The 22,409-nt window shown below is 38.3% G+C and overlaps 3 protein-coding genes and 1 non-coding gene across 5 annotated transcripts; 2 read left to right on the forward strand and 2 right to left on the reverse strand.

The window, feature by feature from the left end:
• Positions 1-5,606: 5,606 nt before the first annotated feature.
• LOC112092116 lies at positions 5,607-7,294 on the reverse strand. Its single transcript, XM_024167395.1, has 2 exons — positions 6,565-7,294; positions 5,607-6,409 (listed from the first exon to the last, which is right to left on the reverse strand). Exons 1-2 carry the CDS (start codon positions 7,292-7,294, stop codon positions 5,607-5,609), a joined length of 1,533 nt encoding a protein of 510 aa, XP_024023163.1.
• A 16-nt stretch (positions 7,295-7,310) lies between these two features.
• On the forward strand, positions 7,311-7,417 carry LOC112092125. Its single transcript, XR_002902432.1, has one exon. It is a non-coding gene; the product is annotated as a small nucleolar RNA R71 (small nucleolar RNA).
• A 2,311-nt stretch (positions 7,418-9,728) lies between these two features.
• LOC21400890 (probable voltage-gated potassium channel subunit beta) lies at positions 9,729-21,255 on the forward strand. 2 transcript variants are annotated; one of them, XM_024167405.1, is made up of 5 exons: positions 9,729-9,968; positions 17,191-17,965; positions 19,518-19,661; positions 20,557-20,721; positions 20,839-21,255. In XM_024167405.1, exons 2-5 carry the CDS (start codon positions 17,402-17,404, stop codon positions 20,950-20,952), a joined length of 987 nt encoding a protein of 328 aa, XP_024023173.1. In that variant the 5' UTR covers positions 9,729-9,968; positions 17,191-17,401; the 3' UTR covers positions 20,953-21,255. The 2 variants fall into 2 exon arrangements, with proteins under 2 accessions (XP_024023173.1, XP_024023174.1); XM_024167406.1 differs by having other exon boundaries at positions 17,196-17,965.
• Positions 11,254-13,123, reverse strand: LOC112092117. The gene is made up of 3 exons (XM_024167396.1): positions 12,929-13,123; positions 11,601-11,835; positions 11,254-11,516 (listed from the first exon to the last, which is right to left on the reverse strand). The coding sequence occupies exons 1-3, from the start codon at positions 13,121-13,123 to the stop codon at positions 11,254-11,256; spliced, it is 693 nt and encodes a 230-aa protein (XP_024023164.1).
• Positions 21,256-22,409: the final 1,154 nt, after the last annotated feature.

A 22,409-nucleotide genomic window follows, 5' to 3' on the forward strand; every position in this document is an offset into this window, starting at 1 on the left:
TTGTATGACAAGTAATTCCAAAGGAGAAGTAAAGCTTTACTTGTTTGAAAAATTTTGGCTGTAACTTGTTTGACAAGCTTTGGTTTAACTTGTTTGACAAGCTTTGGTTTAACTTGTTTGACAAGTTTTTCCAAAGGAAGAAGAAAAAGCTTATCTTAAATTGTCTATAAATATGAGACAACAGCAAATTGAAAATAAGTTGTGGTAGAAAAGTTTTTCTCTCCCTAATTCATAAGAGTTGGCCGAATTTTAAGAGAGGAAAGAGAAGAAAAGTTCTTCTAATTTTTTCAATTCTTTCACATACATGCATTGACAGTGAAAGAGTACAAATTATTGAGTGATCTGATAATTACCTTGAGCCCACATTCTACGTCTTGCAAGTTTCAAGGAGTAGACAAGGAAGACTTGGGTTTTCTACGAAAGCTTTGGAGCAAGGATCGTTCGTTGGCCAAAGACTCGAAGTTATCATCCTAATCATCGACAAGGTATCCATTGTTATAAATTAATGAGATTAATTTATTATTGCATAAATTAATATAATCTATAGTGTCCGTAAAAGTTTTGTGAAAATTTGTGTTCGGCCACGCTTCCGCACCTGAATTTGATTCAGAAACCAACATGTGCATGCCATGTAATTAATTTAGTTGTAAAATCTGGTTTAAAATCAATGGTTGTTCATATAAAGGCAATTAGAGATAGTATTTTATGGATTCAATGTAGTAACCAAAGAGAACAAGATTGGTTTAGGTTCTTACAAGCACTAAATCTATCTCTTAGAGCATTAGAGCTAGATATGCCTGTAAGATGGAAGTCAACTTATATAATGCTTCAACAATGCCTCCCCTATAAGATGCTATAAGAACTATATCAGTGTAAAATTAGGAGTATGACATATAGACCCATATGATTAGCAAATCACCGAAACTTTGTATAAATTTTTAGGTAGGTTTCATGAAATTACTTTAAAACTTAGTGGCACATATTACCCAACACCACATTTAGCTTTAGGTGAACTTTTAAGAATTAGTATTTTATTTAGTGAATTTAGGACGGATCCAATTTTAGGAATTCCTATCCCTTCTATGGAAAAGGAATTAAAAAAATATTGGTCTAAATTACCAATGTCGTATGGTTTCGGTACTATTTTTTACCCTAGATTAAAATTAGAAGGTTTAGAAAGTGGTTAGAAAACTTAGATGAGTTTTTAGAAATCAATTGTCCTGACTAATTTCCTAAAATAAAGGAAAAATTATTTTCTCTCTATAGTGTTTATGAGAATAGGTTTAGAAACACCACTTGTGGAGTACATGAACCGCAACAAAAGATGAAAACCCACATTCATTATTGAATGTTTTCAGGTTGAAGAAGAAGAAGAATACTCAAACAGAAGTTACGAGTACTGGAACAAAAAGATGAAAACCGGCATTCATCAAGAGGTAGTGGTGGCGGCTTCAACGAGCTTATGGCATACCTTAACGAGAGCTTAGTAGTCGACGATAGTACAGAAGTGTTTGATTTAGTTCAATGGTGGAGGGCACGAGCATTAACTTGGCCAGTCCTAACTCGATTGGCAATGTGTATTTTTTTATCTCAGTCTGCACTGTTTCATCCGAACAAGCCTTCAGTACAACTAGACGAATACTTGAGGAACGTCGAAACGCATTGCAAATGTATATTATTGAAGCTTTGGTGAGCATTAAGGATTGGGATCGTGCCGATCAACATTTACAAGATACAATTTTGTGGGCAAGCCAAGAATGAATAAATGAATTTAATAGATTAACATTTAATTTTGAAGACGATTCTTCAGCTTCAAATTAAATTGTAATTTGTAAACATTTATTTGCTTTGGACATTGTAATTGTAATATTGTATATTTAGACTTTGTAATTTTGTAAAAGTTGTAATTCGTCACAAAATGATTGTACTCTTTTCTTCTTACTAAGTTTTTATCCCAACTGAATTTTTTTGGTAAGGTTTTTAACGAGACAATCATAAATTATAAATTTAAAAATTAATAAACAAAATAAATTTTTTAAATTGTATTAATAGTGTGTGTTAATGCCAATTTTAATTATAATTTTTATATAATTTTTACAATAAATAACTTAATAATTATTTATATGCAAATACAATTAATAAACAATATTATATATAATATACATACTATATTATTAATAATAAAATAAAATATAAAAAAATATATTAAATATTTGGGTGAGAACGGGCTTTGGGCAGCCAAGACCTGTTGTTACGTGATTTTTATGCTCGCAAGTGTACGTGCCGAACAAGTAATAAAGTGTGAGTAGAGTATCGTTCCCACGGAGAAAGTTAACAATATTTTTATTAATAAGATCCAAGAAATGCAACGTAAACAAATTTAATGGTTTGATTCAATTATGAAGATTAAAAGAATTGTAATAAACACAAGTAAATAAATGCACACTAAGTTATCAAAGGAGAAAATCAATATATGTGAAAACTGGGACTCAATTTCCCCTTCCCTGCAATCTGGACTATTTATGCTATGACTTTTGCTACAGCAATGCTGCCAGTTAACCTGAAACACGAATTTAGCATAAGAATCTCCCGATCCAATCATGATTTCGCCTCTTTACTCATATTTCAACATATTCTTATGAGAAACCTGAACATAGAGGTTAAGTTAAGCATGGGTTTCAATTGGGCTATGTGAGGCAAGTGTATATTCCTATACTACTCGCAAATCAACTAGATTTCTCTGTGAAACTTAGCTAACCAACACATTGTTTAATATTGGTGTAATTCCAATCAACTTTCCAGCAAATTGAACTCACAATATTCTGTTTAAGATGGCCAATTAGTAAACAAAAATGAACAGTAACGTTTATATTGAACAAACTAGAACAACATCAAAATAGACAAAGTAAGCATAAACAATGTTGATTACAGTTCCGGGTACTTTATCATCCCAGCTAAATTAATTTAGCTCATTCTTGCTCTGTTAATGTCAACCAAATACACAGCCATGAATTGAATACAGAGGAAGAGGAAAGATAAACCAAAATGAAGAAGGCAACAGTAAAGGCTAGGTGAAGCTTGGTGGATTCCTCCCGTGGCTTCACTCCCTGAGATTTCCAGCAAATTTCTCTCCTCCGTATTGGCTTTTTTTCTCCCTTTCTTCTCTGGTTTTCTTTTCCTTTTTTACTCTCTGCTGCTGATTTCCTTTTTCTCCCGTCTGCGTGTGTCTTCTATTTTCCCCTCTTGTTTTCTTTCCTGCCTCCTGCGGCGCTCCCCATGCTCTTTCTTGGGTTTCCAGGTGCACCCCTCTTTAGGGCAACCAAGGATGCTGAGGTAGCATGTTGGGTCCAGCTGACTAGGCACCAAATTTGTCTTATGCGTTCTATGTCCTAATTCCTGTGCAAAGTTGTGCACTGACGTCATCCACTAAATGCACTCTGTCATATTTTTGCTGCAGAAAATGCTACAATATTTATCATCACAAAACCTGCAAATCAGAAACGACACCCTTTTTGCCACACGTTAGCACTTTTCTTCAAAGTTAACACAGAAACCTCACACAACTGAATTCCAAGAGGGTGCACCACATGAACCAAAAGTTGAGCAAATGAAGCATAGAATTAACAACTAAACCTTTGGATAAGCCAACTATAAGCCTAGAAATGCCTAATATAACTCTAATTCCTAAAGTTATCACACCCCCAAACTTAAAGTACTGCTTGTCCTCGAGCAATGACAGTACAAAACAACTGACACTACAAAACAACACAAAAACAAATGACACTAAGAGAATTCCCTTTTCAGTCAATCGTGTGGGTTCAAGGTGTGTGGTTAAGTTTCTTAGAGGCTTTTTTTTTTTTTTTTTTTTTTTTTTTTTTTTTTGTTTTTTACTTTTGTACGCTTAAGCTCTACACCAACTCTCTTTGAAATATAAGATCGGCCAATTTCCCCTTCATTTCAAATGCTCTTCCCTGGTGTGTGTGTGCACACACATCAATTGTGCTTCCTTCCTGATCACCCACATCAACCTAGACCACAATCATCAAGCCTAGAAGTGTCTCCATATGTTGACCTATTGACTCCTTCTCCACTAATGAGGAATCACCTAGCACTTGGAATCAGACTTAAGACTCAACTTCTTCCCAACTTGACACCTCATTCCCAATTCTTCTGATTTTTAATCTTATCTTTCTCTCTGTTTTTTTATTTTTTTTATTTTTTTATTTTTTTTTTTACTTCTTTGTAATGCCACAATTGCCTTTTTACGCGGATGCCAACATTTGTGATGAAGACACCCGGTTACTCAACAAAGTCGCAATTCAAAGTGCTTTGCATACTCTTATCTCAGTTTACCGTTTGACGCAAAAGTGAACATGAGGCTCATGCTCACTCCTGGTTACTAAGCTCCAAGACAGCGGAGTAAATTTTTTTTTCTTTCAAACTAAACAGAATGGTGTCGTTAATCAAATCTTTGTCTCAGTCATCCTCCTCATACTAGGCTTCCTAGAATTTTGCCTTAAAGGAGTCTCTAGGTCAATTCTAGAAACCTAAGCTCTCAAAGCAATCTAGCCATCAATAAGCTCTCGGGAAGTAACATTACGAATGTTGTGGAAAGAATTGCATAGAGAATTACATTCAAAAGTCAAGTTCTATGGGTTTTCACTTACATCCAATTCAAGTTAATCTATCACAAAAGCATGCCTTGACTTAGCCCACCTCATCATTGAAAACCACACACTTTTCACACCACAAAAATTGATAAAAAGAAACTCTCCCTGCACACAAAACACACCATAAATAACAAAACAGAAAAACCAGAAAAATAACCAATCTAAAAAATAAACGAATCGGTCTCAACACAAACAGGAAATACACCCCCCCCCCCCCCCCCCCCCCCCAAACTTGAAATCAACAGTGTCCCCACTATTGAAAAAGAAAATAAGGCACAAAAAACAAAAACAAAAATTAACTAAATAGATAAAAGAAATAATAAGAAAAATGAGGCTAAAAGAGCATCCCTGAAGGGCTAGAAGTTGCGATCTGGCCTTAATCATCTGCTCCAGCTACAATATCGGTGTCATCGGCGGGCTGACCAGCAAATGGATCGAGAACATGCGTGGAAAATTCAGGGAATGTGTGGAGCCTTTGGTATTTGCCCTGAAGGGTCTTTGTATTGCAGCATCTTGGGCCTCCATATACTTCCACACGTCCTGCTGACTTTTCCGGGCCAGCCGAAGCTCCTCAAGAATGTCATGTTGAGTTAGCTCAACAAGAGAAATCATGCTCTCTAAACTGGATAAGCGACTGGACACCGAGTCCTTAGCGTTCGAAGGAGGTGTGGGATTGATTGAGGAAGGTTGAGTTGGTGCCTCTAGAGGGTCTTTATCAGAGTGGTCAAACCTGGCTCTCTTAACATTGCTTTCTTATGAAATCCTAGCCACTGTAGCAGGAATAATCTTTTGAGTTATCTTCAGCCTTTTCTCTCCACCCTCGAATACTACTTCATGCATTTCACATAGCCATTCGGATAGCCCTAACGACTCAAACTGCCTTCCTCTAGTTGTACCGGTTGATCTTGCTTCCAAACAAGGCAACTGACTACTCACTTATGAAATTTCTCCTTCCAACTCTTGCTCCAGCCCCTTTAAAGCACTAGTATCCATTACATTCACCACAGAGCATTCTTCCACTTCATCAGGAAATCTCATTGCTTTGAGAACATTAAAAGTGACCTGCTCATCATTGACTCTCATTGTTAACTCCCCTTTTTGAACATCTATTAATGTCCTCCCTATAGCTAGGAATGGTCTCCCCAAAATGATGGGCACCTCCATGTCAGCTTCATAATCTAAAATAATAAAATCAATGGGGAAGATGAACTTGTCTACTTTCACCAGGAAATTTTCAATTTTTCCTTCTGGATGAGCTAGAGATCGATCAGCCAATTGAAGAGTTACTGTGGTTGGCCATGCTTCCCCGATTCCAAGCTTCTTGAAAATTGACATAGGCATAAGATTTATGCTTGCTCTTAAATCACAGAGAGCCTTGCCAAAGTAGTTATTGCCAATAGCACGTGGGATGGTGAAACTCCCAGGACCTTTTAACTTTGGAGGGATTTTATTATGCAAGATGGAGCTGCTTTCTTCCGTCATTGCCACTGTTTCGAATTCTCCAAGTCTTCTTTTCTTTGAAAGAATGTCCTTCATGAATTTCACATAACTAGGTATTTGCTCAAACGCCTCCACCAATGGAATGTTTATATGGAGTTGCTTCAAGACATCTAGAAACCTTTTAAACTGCTTATCTTGCTGCTGCTTTTGAAATCTTTGAGGAAAAGGTGGCGGTGGTCTATCATTCTGCTTTTTTGCCAAACTTTGTTGCAGCGTTGGTGTATGTTTTGCTGTAGGTTCTGCAGCATCGCTTCATTTTCCAAATTCTTCCACTTCTGCTTCCTTTTCCACTTCACCTTAGATTGAAGAGGGCTTTTCTTGGCACTTGGGCTGTCTAGTCACTCGCTCTACTTATCTCCCATTCCTCAGCGTAATAGCCTGCAATGCTCTTTGCCTTCACGCCTAGGATCTTTGGTATTACTTGGGAGTGCGCCTGTAGGGTGACTTGTCAAGGCATTAGCTAACTGCCCCACTTGATTCTCCAAGTTTCTTAATGAAGCTGCTTGGTTCTGAATCAGTGCTGACTGATTTTGAATAATGGCATCATTCTTTGCCATGTACTCCTTCAATAAGTGCTCCATCGATGAATGTTGTTCTGCTGGTTGATGTCTCGGATGTTGTGGAAATCCAGGGGGATGTTGAGGGCAGGTTGCTGTTGAAGACGATGCTACATTCTGCCCTTGAGAGTTCCAGGAAAAATTTGGGTGTTGCCTCCAACCTAGGTTATAAGTATTGGAATACAGATTGTGGTTTTTGTTGAAGTTACCCACATAACATGCTGATTCCGGATTGGATGGACAATTGTCAAAGAGATGCCCTTCACCATAGTAAATACAAGAGACTACTGTAAACTGAGGAGAATTCACCCCTTGGTTCATTGAGTTCAAGATACTTGCCAAGGATGATACTTGAGCGGTTAAAGCGGTCACTGCATCCACCTCATGCACTCCTGCTACTCTCCTAGCCGTAGCTGCTCTCTCCGTAGGCCATTGATAGTTGTTATTAGCCATCCGTTCCAAAATCTCATAGGCCTCATTGTACGTCTTTGCCAAAATAGCACCATTGGCTGAAGCATCTACTATGGTCCAAGTTTGCCCATTAAGTCCATTGTAGAACGTCTCCATCTGAATCCAATGAGGAATCCCATGGTGAGGGCATTTGCGCAACAATTCCTTAAACCTCTCTCAAGTCTCATACAAAGATTCCCCCTCATGTTGCTGAAATCCAGTAATGTCATTTCTAAGCTTGGCATTCTTAGTTGGAGGGAAATACTTCATCAAGAATTTCTCTGCCAAGTCATTCCACGTCACCACAGAGTCTGAGGGTAGAGAGTTTAACCATACCCTAGCTCTATCCCTCAAGGAATAAGGGAAGAGCTTTAGTCTCAAAGCTTCATCTGTAACCCTTGGAAGCTTAAAAGTATCACAGACTTCCATGAATAGCCTGAGATGCAAGTAGGGATCTTCAGTTACCATGCCATTGAATTGGCCTACTGTTTGCAACATATTGAACATGACCGGTTTAAGCTCAAACTGAGGGTCCTGTATCTCTGGCCTAATGATGCCCGGATTGAGCCCATGTAAAATCGGTATGGCATATTCTCTAATGGTCCTATCCCTGTCATCTACCATGGCTGCCTGGTTAACTGGATTGTTAACATGTACGGGCTGCTCCAGGTTGGCTGCATTGCCGGCAACTTCCTCTGCCATTCCTTCAACAACTGCTAGACCTTACTGCTCCCTTCTCCTTGCTAGGAACGTTTTGTCAATTTTTGGATCCAAGGGCAGCAAATCACGGTCTTGTTGTCGATTCATGCGAGAAGAAGAATAGCTGAAATTGACGGAAACAAAATTGTCATGTAAAATAACAAAAACACTTGAATCTTACAAAGATCAACTATGATAATTGTCCTCGGCAACGGCGCCAAAAACTTGTTGCGTGATTTTTATGCTCGCAAGTGTACGTGCCGAACAAGTAATAAAGTGTGAGTAGAGTATCGTTCCCACGGAGAAAGTTATCAATATTTTTCTTAATAAGATCCAAGAAATGCAACGTAAACAAATTTAATGGTTTGATTCAATTATGAAGATTAAAAGAATTGTAATAAACACAAGTAAATAAATGCACACTAAGTTATCAAAGGAGAAAATTAATCTATGTGAAAACTGGGACTCAATTTCCCCTTCCCTGCAATCTGGACTATTTATGCTATGACTTTTGCTACAGCAATGCTGTCAGTTAACCTGAAACACGAATTTAGCATAAGAATCTCCCGATCCAATTATGATTTCGCCTCTTTACTCATATTTCAACATATTCCTATGAGAAACCTGAACATAGAGGTTAAGTTAAGCATGGGTTTCAATTGGGCTATGTGAGGCAAGTGTATATTCCTATACTACTCGCAAATCAACTAGATTTCTCTGTGAAACTTAGCTAACCAACACATTGTTCAATATTGGTCTAATTCCAATCAACTTTCCAGCAAATTGAACTCACAATATTATGTTTAAGATGGCCAATCAATAAACAAAAATGAACAGTAACATTTATATTGAACAAACTAGAACAACATCAAAATAGACAAAGTAAGCATAAACAATGTTGATTACAGTTCCGGGTACTTTATCATCCCAGCTAAATTAATTTAGCTCATTCTTGCTCTGTTAATTTCAACCAAATACACAGCCATGAATTGAATACAGAGGAAGAGGAAAGATAAGCCAAAATGAAGAAGACAACAGTAAAGGCTAGGTGAAGCTTGGTGGATTCCTCCCGTGGCTTCACTCCTTGAGATTTCCAGCAAATTTCTCTCCTCCGTATTGGCTTATTTTCTCCTTTTCTTCTCTGGTTTTCTTTTCCTTTTTTACTCTCTGCTGCTGATTTCCTTTTTCTCCCGTCTGCGTGTGTCTTCTATTTTCCCCTCTTGTTTTCTTTCCTGCCTCTTACGGCGCTCCCCATGCTCTTTCTTGGGTTTCCAGGTGCACCCCTCTTTAGGGTAACCAAGGATGCTGAGGTGGCATGTTGGGTCCAGCTGACGAGGTACCAAATTTGTCTTATGCGTTCTGTGTTCTAATTCCCGTGCAAAGTTGTGCACTGACGTCATCCACTAAATGCACTCTGTCACATTTTTGCTGCAGAAAATGCTGCAGCATTTATCATCACAAAACCTATAAATCAGAAACGACATTCTTTTTGCCACACGTTAGCAATTTTCTTCAAAGTTAACACAAAAACCTCCCACAACTGAATTCCAAGAGAGTGCACCACATGAACCAAAAATTGAACAAATGAAGCATAGAATTAACAACTAAACCTTTAAATAAGCTAACTAAGCCTAGAAATGTTTAAAATAACTCTAATTCTTAGAGTTATCACATGTCCGAAGCCCATTTAAGGTGATGTCTGATGGGATACGTGTAGTGGCGCGCTGGCCGATGCACGTCTATTGGTGTAGTGCCATGATGGCTGCGGGTGACCCAATCTGAGCCATTGAGGAGAAAAGATCCTGGTCATCAGTTCGAAATAGGGGAATTTTAATGAAAAATAATTGAAAAGGCTCTCTCTGTCGTCAGCCTCCCGAGTACGCTTTTTCTCTCTAAAAAATTTCTCTCCGTCGATTTTCTTTCGCCACCGAAGACCGATTTCTGTCTCTCCGATCGTTCCGCCTGCGATTCCCTTTCGCCGCGATCACCGTGCAGCTGTTATTCACTGATGTTCTACTCGTTTTCGTCTGACGCGAAGCCACCCCGAGCCCTCTCAAGTTCACCGTCATTGCCATTGCGTTTTCCGGCCAAGGTATGCCGTTTCTTTTTTTTTTTTAATTTTTCTGTTTGTTCTTTCATGATTTTATTCTATTCTACCGATTGAACCCATGGAAATTCGTACAATTTTAGGGCTTGATTTTCTTGGTGTTGCATGCTTGTTGTTTTCGCCCTAGGATTGAATTTTGGTGAGGAAAACCAAGAAATCCGTAGTTTGATTATGGAGGGTTCGTCCAAAAGCACGATTATTGCTGCTGACTCTTTGGTTGATGACTCCTCAGTCCCGACGTAATCTGCTGCATGTTGTCACGATTGGCGAGCGACTCGAGATGGAACTCAGTACAGATGAGTTTCGAGTTCTGTACTATATGGAACAAAGTTCTGTGAGGGTGTTTGGTATGAGAATTTGAATCATGACTCAATATAATATTTTTTTTTATAAAAAATACACGTAAATTAAAAATGATTCTAAATTATAGTTTTAAATCTGTGAACCAAACGCTAACTGAGTCCACGAGCCGATTTATGCTGATGGCGACTAAAGGAATCACATAGACTTTGGAGAGGTCCAAAATTTGGACCACTGGAAATCTCGATATGCCATGGCCCTTAGGGTGATTGATTCTCTGGATTGCTCGTTCAAGTCTCCTACCATATGGGGCCACCCTGGTGAGGCGCTGATATTTGCTAAGTGTTGTTTTGTTTTTGCTTGGTGATTCGGCAGCATTGCACCCCGTTGCAGATAGCTGCCCGAACGTGTTCTGCCACCGACTCCTCTTCAGGTATGTATGTGCACTTATATGCTTGTGAGCTTTGAGCAAGCCCCCTGAGTGCTTTATTGACTGAATTCGACTGTTGTAACTTGAACAACGAATGGAACCAAAAGGCCGGAGCTATCGAAAGAAAGGATGGAGGCCCTGATGAAAAACAAGAAGTCGCCAGCTTCTTGGGAGAGTTGATCAGCTTGAAAATTGAAGCTACTGCTTCGGGCGGCTCGTCGGCTCCTCGTTTGCAGTTCTCTTGTCGTTGGTTCCTCATATTCCGAAGCGGAAGAGAGAGGAGACTGATGCATTTGAGTTGTTCATTCCTGAGACCTTGTCCTTATAGCTTGATGTTTCAGCTGCTGCTCGAGTGAGTTATTCCTTAGTCACCCGTGCTGATGCGGATGTTCTTTCTGACTGTTCACATCGTTCGGTGGCCGAGTAGAGTTATGGTCGAGTTATGCAGGGGAACTCGCTTATTTTGTGCTTATCTTCTTTCTTAGGTTGTTTGAGATGCCGAAGATCACGTGCTTACTGCTTTCTTGTTTCTCAGGTAGGTCAAATGGTGATGTTTCTTTCTGACTGCTGCTCGCTGCTTGCAAAGGAGAGGAGTGAGTTGCTGGCTGAGCGCGAGCAGTTGAAGCAATTGACCACTCTGGATGCTAAGCGTTTGAACGAATCTTTGTAGTTAAAAATAGCTCTAGCTCCCTGAAATCCATCACTACTCCTTCTATAATCAGGCAAATAGTAAGTCTCACCCCTGTAGGGAGTGAGAAAACAATCATTGTTCACGTAGGCCGCATCAACAAGATAGTAGTTTCCTACGCAACTTATATAAGTTAGGATGCAATTTATGCCCCATACTATTTAATAACCATAACTACAAAGACATTATGAAGTATAACCTGGAGGGGGACGTGGGAACTTAAACCTAGGATTGGAGAGTGCATCCGTGAGTACTCGTTCATCGTGCGCTGAACCTTCCCAACCAGATAGCAAGTACATGAACTTCATGTCAAATGAGCAGGCTGTCAATATGTTCTGGGAGTTCACACCCTTCCTATTTCGATACGCCATAGGATTTGAAACACCAATCGGTGTACAAGGTATATGAGTTCCGTCAATTGCGCTTACACAGTCCTGAACGCCAAATATTGGTTTGTTGATATTATAAAGAAGAACAATGAAAGATATTAAAAAAATTAGATGTAAAAGAACCACACAACTTACGTCAAACCATGAACTATATCTTTGACGATTTCGACGCAAAAAAACATGCACCTTCTCATAGTTTGGCGGTTTAATGAAATCATCGTGTAGTACACATATAACGTTTAGGACATCGCTAGACCGCTGTGAAATGGTATCCCCAGAATGTTGCCATATATCTTGCGATTCACGGTTAGTTTGACTTTGGCAAACAATTGTTAAAAACACAAATAACTCTTCTGGTACAGTCATATTTTGTGATGGTTGTAACAACCGTCTTTCAGTTAGTATATCACAGAGAACCATAAATGCACGTGGTCCCATACGCACCTTGTTAAACATTGCAGTCTCATTAATATTTGCTAATAACTCGTTTGCCTTATCTATGCCCCTCAGAGAAGAAATGTTGACAGGCCTTGGTACAGTTTCATTATCCAAGTATGCGACAGCGACTGTTGCAGCACCTATTGCAGCAATTAACCGTCATCGTCTTTGCGAAGATGTCTTTGTGTCGCGTTCGTCATTTGCATTTCCTAATCCTTGTCCCTACATCTTGTTGCTTCACAATTTAACCTGTACACAACATAATTTCATGAATACTACAACATTAGTTTTCCATAAGTGCAACAAACTGCCATACATTTCCAAAGAACACAATCACTTTCCACTACATAAACACAAATCCGGTTTAAGTAGCTATACTCATGCAGTAATAAAAACACAAATCGAAACGCAAATCCGATTTTACAACTTGAAGTCAAATAATACATATCAAACACTCAAATTAACAATAAAGACACCACTAATCCGTGGTCGAACATAAGGGAAAAATCGACCATTACATAACATGGGTTATAGCAGAAGAAGCAAGTCACAATGCACTTTAAGGAGTTGGTGGATGGCTATATGGGTTGGGTGGTTAGTTGAAGGAGTTTGGGGGTTGTTCGAAGGGGGGAGGTTGCTGGTTGTAGTTGTTGGGTGGCTGATGGAAGGAGTTTGAGGCCTATCCATAAGGATTAGGAACCTGCGAGAAGTTTTGAGAAGGCTGTCTATAAGGATTAGGAACCTGGAATGTAAACGGAGTTTGGGGCACGTTAACAAAGTCATTTAAGAAGGCCCTCCTCATCGGCTCATCAATGGTTGCCCAAACTCCACGATAGTCGTTGTCTTTAACTATTTTCTCAAACGCATGGGACCGCGTACGCAGATCAATTCCCATGTCAATTAGCGACGATAATATGATACTCGCTTCACTTGGTCTGTTGACGGTGTTGTTACTCAGAAGGCTCTCTTTGCTTGAACGAATATCTTCTCACAACTCATCATGCATGTCCTTCACCACTTCAAGTAGTTCCTCCCGTGTATTGTCATTGGATTTGCGTGCCCTTACCAATTTATTATGAATCACACGTGAAGATGAGGCGACATTGGTCACATTTACCCGTGCAGCGCGTTCCACGCGGCGGCCAAAAGCAACTCGAACCTCATCATCATCACTGTTTTGATAGGGAGAATTTATGTCGTTTTGTGGTTCCTCATCCCCAGCTCCAACTTCGTTGGAGGGCAAACCGTCGACAAGCTCTTGTGGCACGGCCAGGTGATATGCACATGCACCAGTAGCAACAACTCGGTTGGGGAAAATGGCGGCCATGTACTCCTCATTCAGCTTCCAACCGTGACTAAAAAGTGTGTTTACTTCACGGTTTCTCTAGTAAAAATTTTTTTAAAAACTTGTAAGTTTCTTACATTATTAAACGGAGTGTAATTACCCATTTTTATGAATAACGGAGGACTAATGAATCACACAACTTACCTTGCAAAGATCTTTCCGTAGATCCTCTGAGCATGTAAAAGTTTTGTTGATAGGATCTTACCCAACTCCTGTATGGTTTTGCAGCATTTTGAACGCTGTGTAAACCTTACTAAGCTGGCGGTGTTTCGCCCTCAGTCGCTCACCCTCTAGTACGTATCCATCAAAAAAACTGGCCATCTGAGTAGCCCATTGGTTGTAGTCACGTGATTCTGGTTGCTTCCTATGGTTTGCGCCATGGTATTCGTATAATCACTCAAGTAGGAATGCCTCTGTTTGGGCGCTCCAATACAATGGCCTCTCATCTGTGCTTCTCCTAGACATTTACAAACGCATATGACAACCAAGTGGAGGACAATGTGTGCAAAGAACATGGCATGGACAATAGTTTAAAAATACAACCACCTAAATAAACAACCAAATAACAGGGCAGGGACTCACCATCTGCACAATTCTTATCTGTGTGGCTGTCTTTTTTTTTTCTTTCCCAAGTTATACACTAAAATCACAGGGCAGGAACAATAGATTGCAATGGCCTGTGCAATACTACTTATCACAGGGCAGGACCAAAATCACAGGGCAGAACCAAAATTCTCGGTTTGGCAAAGTTCTTCTAATCAAGGAATAAGAATATGATTATATGCGGTTTTGGTGGGAAAACATATTGCATGGCAAACTTGTCATCACAGGGCATTGTCATATTGCATGTTGCATTATCAAGTCCAGTCTTTCGGTGGCATGGCAGACTTGGATATAAAAATATGATAAGCATTATAAATCCTAATTTGGACTCTCCAAGAGCAATAAAAACAATAACAAAAAATAAACAATAAGTAATGGTTTATTCTCAAAACTACAAGTCAGAATATGGATCCAAACATGGCAGTTTTCATATCCTGAAGTCGTTTTAGAGTAAGTTCTCGAAGCTTAAAGAGGGTATCTATCATACATTGCAGTTTTCATACCCTGAAGCTAAGGGACAATACACAATAGATTAGCAACGCAAAATTGCTTCTTTTTTTTTTCTCCCTTTAAGCCCAAAAATTTCCTAAACCACCTAGTGGCCTTGCAAAATTTCTCCTCTTTTTGTTCAAGAAACAACATTATGTCTGAATAAAAGTGATGCCTAAAGATGTTCATACACTATCTATAACAAATTTTTTTCTAGTTCGGAACAAACTAAAAAGATTGGAAAAGTAAAAAAACAAAAAAAACAAAAAAACAAAAAAACGAGTCAGAGCAAAAAATAAAAGCTGAAATACAACTGCAATCAAAACACAGGCTTTGTTTGAATCCCTCTGGGATACATCCGCCAAGATGAACCCATTCAAAAGACCAACCATGCCAAACAATATCTTAAGCATCTATAGATCTGTAAAAAAAGAAGTGAATAAGGTGAGGATCGCATACCGTTACAGAGTTCGAGCAAGAGGAGGAGATGAACGTCACCGTCGGTAGAAAACCAAACGCAGACGAAGGTATTCTAAAATTTATCCGTTCGCTTTTGTTTCCTCTCCGGTAAGGGCGAGAAATTGCATAGTTTCGGCTAAATTTGTACTGAATGTGAAGCTTCCGTCGATTGTTCACGAGCAACCTACTTGAAAGGGTAGGCATTAACTTAGAGAAAAGGCTTCCACCGAGATGTGGGTTCTTTACCCGGTTAATATGCAAGAAGGCACAGAAGCGTGAAAATTTTTTGGAGAAGGGAAAAGGCTGACTCGATTCTCTAAAAGAGCTCGAGAAGAACGAAAGCCTGAGAAAAACTAGAGATTCTCTGGCAGAATAGTCGACCCGAATAGTGTGAGGAAGGTGGGAGTCATTACTCCGTTACTGTTTGTGCACTATGTAGAGGGATTGAAGTTGGGCTGAATCAAGGGGGAGCTGATTTTCAATTAGGACCCAAAAAACCCTCGGGGACTCAAACCCTGATACCAACCCAACAGACTGAAAAATGGATCCAAATATGGATTCTTGCATTTGACTCCGAATCATGAACCCGAATCCTTCAACCAAACGGGCTCTAAGGCCCCGTTCATTTCATCGATTCGAATTTAAAATTTGAGTTTTGCTACAGTAAAAAGCTCTCAGAAACAGTCACATCTAACTTTTTTGCTACAGTAAAAAGCTCTCACATAAAGTCACATTTCAACTCGAATCAACAAACTAAACGAGCCATAATTTGTTCAATTCACAACTCAAGTAACTTGAGTTATGACTTGAGTTGTGTATGTGAGAGAAAAACCATATAGTAAAAAAGTTAAATTTGAATTTTTGTGGAGATTCTTTATGGTGGAACATTAAAAAGTGCTCCACTAGTGGAGCACTGAGTTTTTAACCGTTCGATTAGTTTTTTAACGGTTAGATTTGTGCAAGTCCGTATTAAAAATTTACAATGCACCACATAAGACTGTTTTTGCTGCAGATCTGGCCGTTGAAAAAGTAATCGAATGGAAGAAAACAATGCTCCACCAGTAGAGCACTTATTGGGGTTCCATCATAAAGAATCTAATTTTTGTGTGAGAAAACACTGTAGTAATAAAATTTGAGTTGTGATTTGAGTTGTAAAATGAAAAAGTCTAATTTTTAAAAAATAAACTTTAAGTATTAAAGATTATTGATTTTATAAGAAGAATAGTATTGCATTGCTTAACACAACCAAACACAGTAAAATAATATTCCTAGAAATCTGAAAAAGGATTCCTATATGCAACTAAATGTTATAATGAATGTTTTATGAAAATCACATTACTTTGTATCACTTTGTTAGTAATATAATTTCTGCTGCCACATACCAAATGCCCCCTTAGTAATTAGTTATTCTTTATAGATTCAAAAAGAAAAAGGATCATTTTATGCATTTGTTACATGGTTAAAATCATTTTGGTATCTTCTGTTATAACGAAATATCTCATTGATACTCTGTATTTATTATAATATATTAAAGTGGTACCTTTACCTTTAAAATTTTTTTTTATACCTTGAGACCTTCTTTTGAGATACAATGTCCTAACTGTTATTTTTATTAACTAAATAGAACATTTATTTAAAAACTAAAATATTATTTTAATATTATAAAAAATATAAGATATTAACGAGATATTTCACTATAACACAACGTACCAAAATAATTTTATTACTTTACTAGTTTTGGATGCTGACATTTATTTTTATTGGTCCAATTACCCTATGATGTATGAAATATACAATATTAACATATCATTTAATGAATTGACTATTTTTAGACAAGATGTAACGCTAGTATATCAAGTTTGGATTTTGCTAGGGATAAATTGTTAAAAGAAACAAATAGATCTAAAACGGTATTTAGAAAAAAAATAATAATAAAGAGTTCTTTTTTTGTTTGTTTTTCTTTTCTCGTTTCTACATTTCTCGTTTTTTTTTTTTGTTCTGCATATAAATGAAAATATATGCAAAACAATTTCTCCTATGAATCTAACGGCTCTAGCAATTTATAGTTTAGATCCTACCTACGGTGTAGAATCCAGGATTTATGGCTTCCCATGTGGTCCCACCCGGACATCTACGGTGTAGAATCCATCTCATTCCTTTATAAACTTCGTCAAACAATCTTGAATCTACCCACTGATCAAAACGCACACCAACAGTCCAACTCCCCTTCTTCCTCATTTCTCTCTCTCTCTAAAAACCCAGAAAAAAATAGCAACGATGCAGTACAATAACCTGGGAAAATCCGGTCTGAAAGTGAGCCAGCTCTCGTACGGAGCATGGGTGAGCTTCGGCAACCAGCTGGACGTGAAGGAGGCGAAATCCCTCCTCCAGTGCTGCCGCGACCACGGCGTGAACTTCTTCGACAACGCCGAGGTCTATGCCAACGGCCGGGCCGAGGAGATCATGGGCCAGGCCATCCGGGAGCTGGGCTGGCGCCGCTCCGACATCGTCGTCTCCACCAAGATCTTCTGGGGCGGCCCAGGCCCAAACGACAAGGGCCTCTCCAGGAAGCACATCATCGAGGGGACCAAGGCCTCGCTCAAGAGGCTCGACATGGAGTATGTCGATGTCGTTTACTGCCACCGCCCCGACTCGTCGACGCCGATCGAGGAGACGGTGAGGGCGATGAACCATGTGATTGACAAGGGATGGGCTTTCTATTGGGGGACCAGTGAGTGGTCGGCCCAGCAGATCACTGAGGCTTGGGGGATCGCCGAGAGGCTCGATCTTCTTGGGCCTATTGTGGAGCAGCCTGAGTATAATCTCCTCTCCAGGCACAAGGTTCGTTCTTTTACTCTCTTTTTATGATTGATTTTTTTGTTTTGTTTTGTTAATTTTCTTGGAAGTGGGGAATGGGGACTTAGAACTTGGTGGATTTAGGATTGTGCAGGTACAGCATTTTGTATTTGTTACACTTTTTTTTGTTTTTTTTTTTTTTTTGCTATTTGAAGTTTTTTTTTTTTTTTTGCTATTTGAAGTTTTTTTTTTTATTTTTTATTCTCAAATGGTACCTTTTTTTTTTGGAAATGGGAAATTGGATTCGGTAGGATTCATTTTATAAATTTTACGGTTTCTGATCTGTTGTTGCCAGCACTCATGGCACATGCTTACTTGTGAATTGTGATCCAATTTGTGCATTTGTGGCACAAGCTTGGTTTATTTTTTGATTTATTTATTTTTCTTTTCTTTTCTTTTCTCTTTTAACAAGGATTTCTTACTTCTTCGTCGTCTTTTTCTTTTATTTTTTTATGTTAAGTTTGTATGTGGCCAGCTGAGATTTTGTTAATACATATATATATATATAGACACATACATACAAATATATATATATGTGTGTATGTATGTATGTATGCGTATATTTCGGGAAATGAGAATATGGGTTCGTTGTATTGAATAGGATCTGGTCTAATATGTTGCCACGGTGATGGGACTAGGAGTACTAGTGTGCTAGCCGTGATTCTATTTGAAGCCTGTTTGTATTTATTGCGAACGGATTTATATTCTCTCTCTCTCTCTCCATTTCAGAGTTCTGAGGAAATGTACTTTGCTTTTTATTTCTTTATTTCTGAAGTTTTTGAGGTTTTGTGATGGGATTTTTTGGTTCCCCGTGGAATGAGAACTTGGGAGTGAGATTTTATTAAGAGGGGTTTTATTTGTTGCCACCACTCATGTCACTAGGTTGCTCGTGATCCAATTTGAAGCTCAAGGAAGCTTATTTATTTATTTAAGATTGGCTTATGAATTTTACGCATATACTAGTTCATTGTTTAATTCGTTTTGTAGAATCTAAATCACAAGATTCGTTTATCTTTAGAAGGGCACAAACTTGCTTATTGGCTAAAGGCAATAGTTTTGATGCTGAAGTTTGTTGTTTTCAAATTTTCTTGGTGATTTTTTAGTATATTTGAATCATCAACTTGGTGCCACTTGAGGCTAACTCAAGTGGTTGGGTTGGGTTTGTGTGTGTATGCGTGTGTCACCAGGGTTCGAATTCTAGTGGTTTTATTTCTTGTTAATGAAGTTGGAGTCATAGGCCCAAATCGTATAAAAAAATCATAAACTTGGTTGGTTGATATATTGTGTTATACTCATTCAAACTAGGCATGTGATTGATCTCTAAAAACAGGTTGTCACCATGTAAGTCCCCTGTTTTTGGGCTTAATTTAATAGTATTATTAGTAGAGAAGATCTGGTCACATGAGCCAGAAAGACTCGTCCATATGCTTAATCCAGAAATGGGATCACGTAGATTTGATGATTAGTTGAATATATAGTATCAAAAATGTGATATTTAGTTTGGATTTATTTTATGTCGTATATGTTTTCGATGCAGGTTGAATCGGAGTACCTCCCACTCTACAGCAACTATGGTGTTGGTCTGACCACTTGGAGTCCACTTGCTTCTGGAGTGCTCACCGGAAAATACAACAAGGGAGTTATACCACCTGACAGTCGATTTGCATTGGAAAATTACAAGGTAATATCTTACTACGTCCTCTCCTCTGCATTGGAGTCCAATTTCTTTTGCCAAAGCTTTCTCGATTCGACTTTTCACTTGAAGAAAGATGGCCAAAGTTATTTATTATTCAATAAGTACTTACGAGAAAGTAGTTTTCATTGTAACGCTAATGTCTTTGCAAATTATTTAGGTATCTGATAAGGCTCTAGCTCAAACACAACAGAATGAATCAAAGAAGGAACCTTTATTGATATTGAATTGAAGACTTACAAAAGAGAATGACTAATCCTAACAACGGCAGTGGTATTCAAGAGACCACCAACTCTCCCAAGGGTCACCCCAAAATCCAATAAACCAGACCAACCACATTAACAACTAAACCACTTATTTATACTTCTAAGCCAATTCTAACAAACTACTAACTTCTCTAACCATTTACTATCAAGTTCCTACCTGTATCATGTCATATTGTTAGATACATGTAAGCTTAATGAGATATAAGTTATTTAGTGTTTCAAAAAACAGAAAAAAAAAAAGAAAAAAGGAATATAAGTTCTTGTTATGTGAATAGGATTATTGGTAATCCTCTTTAGTGACTTTGATCTATGATTCAATCTGCTTGCATGGTTTGGCTATTCAAGTAATATTGTGGCGGTGATTTTGAATATTGCTCAACTCAACAAACATTCAAGTGTAAATTGTCTCCTAACCAAAAAAGTAAAAATGCTTAAGCCAATAAACTACCTATAAAATTTAATACAAGATTCCCTAAATAATTGATAATTGATAATTTATAGTATGTTTGAATAGAATTTAGTATTTCTTAAGATGTTATGCTTAGAACTTTTCACAACTAGTTTATTATTCTGTTTACATATTCTCGGTCCATAATTTTAATTTTTATGCCGTGCAGAATCTTGCTAACAGGTCACTGGTTGAGGATGTGTTGAAAAAGGTAAATGGCCTGAAGCCAATTGCAGATGAACTAGGTGTCCCATTATCTCAACTTGCAGTTGCATGGTGTGCTGCAAACCCTAATGTCTCATCAGTTATTACTGGTGCTACCAAGGAGTCTCAGGTTCGTATCGACTTGTACATTACGCTGACTGAAAGACATTCACAAGCAATTTGTGTGATCTTTGTTGCTACATTGTCTTTGTACACTCCACTAAGTTACTATTTTCCTCCATGACAGATTCAAGAGAACATGAAAGCCATCGATGTTATCCCCTTGCTGACGCCTGCGGTGTTGGAGAAGATCGAAGCTGTCGTGCAAACTAAGCCAAAGCGTCCGGATTCGTATAGGTAGACGTGGGATATTCATTCAAAGTCCTTCACACTTCTGCACATTGCAGGTCCATTCTTCCAACATTTAGGGATAGAGAGTTCATGCCTTCATCAGTAAATTGCACCTGGTTTTTCTTATTTCGTGTTGTTTTGCCCTTGGACTAACATATGCATCTCTTAAATTTATGGCGTTTTTCTTCCCCCTCAGGTATTATGATGTTGGGGAATATGAGTCTCTCTATAGTTGAGCAATACTCTGCATTGTAATCAATCCCTGTTTGTTTTTGTTTTTCCATTTGCTGTTTGTTTTCCTTTTGCAGTAAAAGGGTGGCGTTGCATTTATAAGAATTGATATCAAACTCTCTTAAAAATTGAGATCGACGGTTGGAAAGTTGTATTGAATGATGAGGGAACAAATAATTCTTCTCGAGTCTTGTTATTTCTCCCCAGAGCCAAGGCTCTACAAATTCCCAGAAAATTCCGTCACTCGCTCACACCCATTTATTTACTAAGTTGGCTAATAAACTCAAACATCCTGTAGAAGTCGAGACAAGGCAACAGAAAGAGCAAACTTTCCTTCCCTTCACCCATAGATGTTTTCTAAGTAACCACTCAATTTATTACAATTGTTACGTCAATATCTTATGGTCAAGGGAATTGAACTTCAAGTGAGATTTGTTACTCTTCGTTCCCCCCTACGGGTATAGGATTAGGATTAGATCGTACACCCGCAAACAAGACTGCCATAGGCAGCTACCAACTTTCCTTTCGAAGCTCGTCGGAGATCTATTCCTCGTCTTCTGCCTCAGCATGTTCTGTGGTTCCCTCCGCTTGTTTTTGTCCTTAAGTGGAATTTAGGTCCACCATATTCATTGCCTGTTTATTCCTTTGATTCCTCTGATTTAGAGTTAGCGCGGATCCTCATCTAAAATCCTCTTAAATTCGGGGATTTTCTTTTGACAATTGAATCTCTTGCTTTTACTGGCTAAAAGGAAAATGGCATGTAATCCTTATGGAACGGTGCATTGACGAGTAAAAATTGAAGTAGCAGTTAAAATCACACCTATATATCTATATCTGTACTGTGTTTTTGATAAACATCACTTCTGTGGTACTACTATTCAATTATATTACTTCTGTGAAAAAGTTTGAAACATACTACTTTTAAAGGTTAAAGAGACGAACTTGACCTCAAACCAGATATATTTAATTACTGATAAACTTGAGTCCATCATTGATAAATTGGGGTTAATCACTGATAAACTGTGATTTATCACTTAAGGGTAAAAGGGTCTTTATACAAAGTAAAATTGAGGTATATCAAATGAATAAAAGTGATAAAAACAATTATGTTGTTCACAAAAATAGGATACAACCTAATTAACTATATCTGTATCTACACTGCTATATACATAAATAAAAGAGGTAAAGTGTGTTTTGGTCATTTCCTCTCTCTTTCGCCAGATGACAGTTGATTCT

Source organism: Morus notabilis, unplaced genomic scaffold (genome assembly GCF_000414095.1).
Source record: "Morus notabilis unplaced genomic scaffold, ASM41409v2 Scaffold508, whole genome shotgun sequence".
Taxonomy (NCBI): domain Eukaryota; kingdom Viridiplantae; phylum Streptophyta; class Magnoliopsida; order Rosales; family Moraceae; genus Morus; species Morus notabilis.

Coding starts and splice junctions, on each gene's coding strand:
- LOC21400890 (XM_024167405.1), top strand. CDS start 17,402: ATGCAGTACAATAACCTGGGAAAATCCGGTCTGAAAGTGAGCCAGCTC. Junction 17,966..19,517: donor ATCTCCTCTCCAGGCACAAG/GTTCGTTCTTTT, acceptor TTTTCGATGCAG/GTTGAATCGGAGTACCTCCC. Junction 19,662..20,556: donor TTGCATTGGAAAATTACAAG/GTAATATCTTAC, acceptor TATGCCGTGCAG/AATCTTGCTAACAGGTCACT.
- LOC112092117 (XM_024167396.1), bottom strand. CDS start 13,123: ATGGGAATTGATCTGCGTACGCGGTCCCATGCGTTTGAGAAAATAGTT. Junction 11,836..12,928: donor CTTCTCAAAACTTCTCGCAG/GTTCCTAATCCT, acceptor TTTGGCGTTCAG/GACTGTGTAAGCGCAATTGA. Junction 11,517..11,600: donor GTTCCCACGTCCCCCTCCAG/GTTATACTTCAT, acceptor TAAGTTGCGTAG/GAAACTACTATCTTGTTGAT.
- LOC112092116 (XM_024167395.1), bottom strand. CDS start 7,294: ATGGAGACGTTCTACAATGGACTTAATGGGCAAACTTGGACCATAGTA. Junction 6,410..6,564: donor CAAAGATCCTAGGCGTGAAG/GCAAAGAGCATT, acceptor GCGATGCTGCAG/AACCTACAGCAAAACATACA.